Source organism: Leptonychotes weddellii, chromosome 3 (genome assembly GCF_054177405.1).
Source record: "Leptonychotes weddellii isolate Sample4059 chromosome 3, ASM5417740v2, whole genome shotgun sequence".
In the NCBI taxonomy this organism is placed as follows: Eukaryota; Metazoa; Chordata; class Mammalia; order Carnivora; family Phocidae; genus Leptonychotes; species Leptonychotes weddellii.
In genome coordinates this window covers 92,523,221-92,525,720 of record NC_138371.1, presented here as the reverse complement: position 1 = coordinate 92,525,720, position 2,500 = coordinate 92,523,221, and the positions used below count along the sequence as shown (strand labels likewise).

The 2,500-nt window shown below is 50.8% G+C and overlaps 1 protein-coding gene across 3 annotated transcripts in view; it reads right to left on the bottom strand.

The window, feature by feature from the left end:
* MARCO (macrophage receptor with collagenous structure) overlaps positions 1-2,500 on the bottom strand; it is a 41,493-nt gene that overhangs the window by 973 nt on the left and 38,020 nt on the right. For all 3 annotated transcript variants that reach the window (XM_081814588.1, XM_081814587.1, XM_081814586.1), the window contains exons 13-15: positions 2,293-2,391; positions 1,731-1,766; positions 980-1,171 (exon numbers count right to left, since the gene is read on the bottom strand). In XM_081814588.1, the coding sequence (XP_081670714.1) occupies positions 980-1,171; positions 1,731-1,766; positions 2,293-2,391 (327 nt within the window). The remainder of the gene's footprint in view (positions 1-979; positions 1,172-1,730; positions 1,767-2,292; positions 2,392-2,500) is intronic.

The following is a 2,500-nucleotide window of genomic DNA, read 5'->3' as shown; positions in this document are numbered from 1 at the left end:
TATTATAAGTAGGCTTTATGTGAGATGATTTTTTCTAACTGTGGGCCAGTGTAGGGTTCTGAGCACCCTTAAGGCAGACGAGGCTAAACTGTGATGTTTGGTAGGTGACATGTATTAGATGCATTTTTGACACAATGTTTTCAAATTACTGTGGGCTTATTGAGATGTAACCCTATCATAAACTCAGGAAGATCTGTATTTGGTTACAGTAATTTACACTTTTACACAGTTTACAGTGTAGCGATCTACATTAAGTGTAATCTATATGAGGAAAACACATACTTTAAAGGAGTTTTATAATCCATATGGAACTCAGGTTAAAAAGCAAGTAGGCACCGTAGGGTGGAGGAAAGGCAGAGAGTGTTTGGGGGTGGGGGCAGGAGAAGGTGGCCTAGTGTCCCTGCCAGGTCAACTCTTGTGGCCAAAGAAATGGTCTCAGCCTGGGGACTTAACTACTTTATTGAAAGTTTGAACCTTTTGCTGAAAGAGATAGGCCAAGTCTCTAGCACCCTGGGATATCTTTCCAAAACTTATTTTAGGAAGTCCCTGCTCTGATTTGTTTTCTTTTCCCTTTGTACTTTCTCCTTGAGGATGATCACAGCATGGCCATTCCTGGCTTCTAGTTTCCAGATAGCTGAGATGAGCACTTGTGTTTGCCTACCCTGCAACTTTTCTGTTCTGCCATGACCAGCACCTCGCTGTCGTTCAGAGAGCCACGGCTCACCAACACCCTTGGCCATGGAGCAATCTGGCTTCCCGGGCTGCACAGACAGTGACCAAGCCAGGTCAGCCAGAGCCCCAGCCAAGCCTTTGCTGTCCGGGTCCTCTTTGTCCTGGGGTGGCCAGCCTGGAAGGCACTGAGCAGCAGCACTTTTCAGTTGCTTAAGCCAATCCTTTTCTTTAACCCAAACTCACTGGGTCACTTGCAACCAAAGGGAAAACTTCCAGGAAAGAGGCTCCTGGCCGAGGACCCACTCACCAGGTGTTACATTGGTAAGGGCTATTCCCCTGGAGTAGCCCAGCATGCGGCAGAAGACAGTGGCATCTGAATTGTCCCAGTCATCATCACAGATGGTCCCCCAGACATTGTTATGGTAAACTTCAGCCCGGCCTCGGTTCCTAGTGCCGATAATCCTGACCATCTGCACCGGATAACTGAGTCCGGGTTCACCTGGGTGAAAGACATACGTGGGAGAGGTGAAGAGAGCAGCCTCGGGCTTTGTGTGGATGCAGGCTCTGCCTTGTCATTGTTGGAAGTTCTGTTATTCAGGGGCAGGGGGAATCCTCCTGCTCGGCCATCACCAGAGCCGGGAACATCCCGCATGTGACACCAACACAACCGGGCGAGCAGCCTCCATCCACCTGCGGCTGGTCCTGCCTCTCCAGCTGGCTGCATCTTGCCTTGTCTTGTGGCGAGAAGGAAAGGAAACGTTGAGGGGGAAATGGCAGGAGGGAAAGAAGGGAGGGAGGGAGAAAGGGAAGGAGGGGAGGGAGGGAGGGAAGAAGAGAGAAAGTGAAGGAAGTGGGGGAGGGGAGCTAAACAGTTGTGTTGTGGTTCTATGTCGTCCTGGGGAGGCTTAGTCAAAGGATGAGTCTGCTAGCTTTTCCCAAAATGAGGAATCTCTCTGAGAACAAGGGTCTCTCCTCTACCACACCTACAGTTTTCAAGTACAGAGTTCTCTCGAAGGCACCAATTAAAGAGAACAGAATTAATAATAATTAATAATTACCTTTTTCTCCCCGTATTCCCTGCGCTCCAGAAGATCCTGCCAAAAAAAAAAAAAAAAAAAGAACACACACAGTATAAAGGAAACCAAGCCAGGACCCCTTCACCCTTCTTTGCTAGCAGCAGGGACGAGGGTGGGGGTGGGGAGGGCAGATTCTCTCCTCCAGCTTTGCCAGTGACCTGGCTTCCTGGGGACTAGATATACCACGAGCACCACTGGTTGAGCAAGATGAAATAGGCTTACCCTACAGCAGGAAGGATTTAAGTTAGCTTAGTGAGGAGCATTGAACAGGTAAGAGACAGACAGTGGGATGCATCTCCTTTGTGGAAAGCTCTGGGGGCCAGGGCGTGGCTGGGTATCGTGCAAGCACACGGTCGCGTGTCTGCCCCTCTGGGTGCCCAGGCTGTGCCTCACTCACTTCCGTGTGCTCAGGGCTGAGGGCAAGCCCAGCATGGAACTTGTCCAGGGAGCCAATAAACCTCTATACCTCTGGTTCCGAAAACTCCCAAACCCCTTACAACAGGGCCTCTCCTCAGAACCCACAAATCACAGATTGAGGCCTTACCTTTCGCTCCCTGCTCTCCCTTTTGGCCTTTCAGTCCCGGTGGACCCTGGGGGCCTACCAGGCCCTGGTTTCCCATTTCTCCCTTCATGCCCGCAGGACCTGGAGAGGAGAGAGACCGCTTCCCTCAGATGTTCCGCTCTGCTTTCCAAGGGAGACCAAGGACCTTGGGCTTTAATGACTGGGTTGTCTTGACAAGCACGTTCCCCAC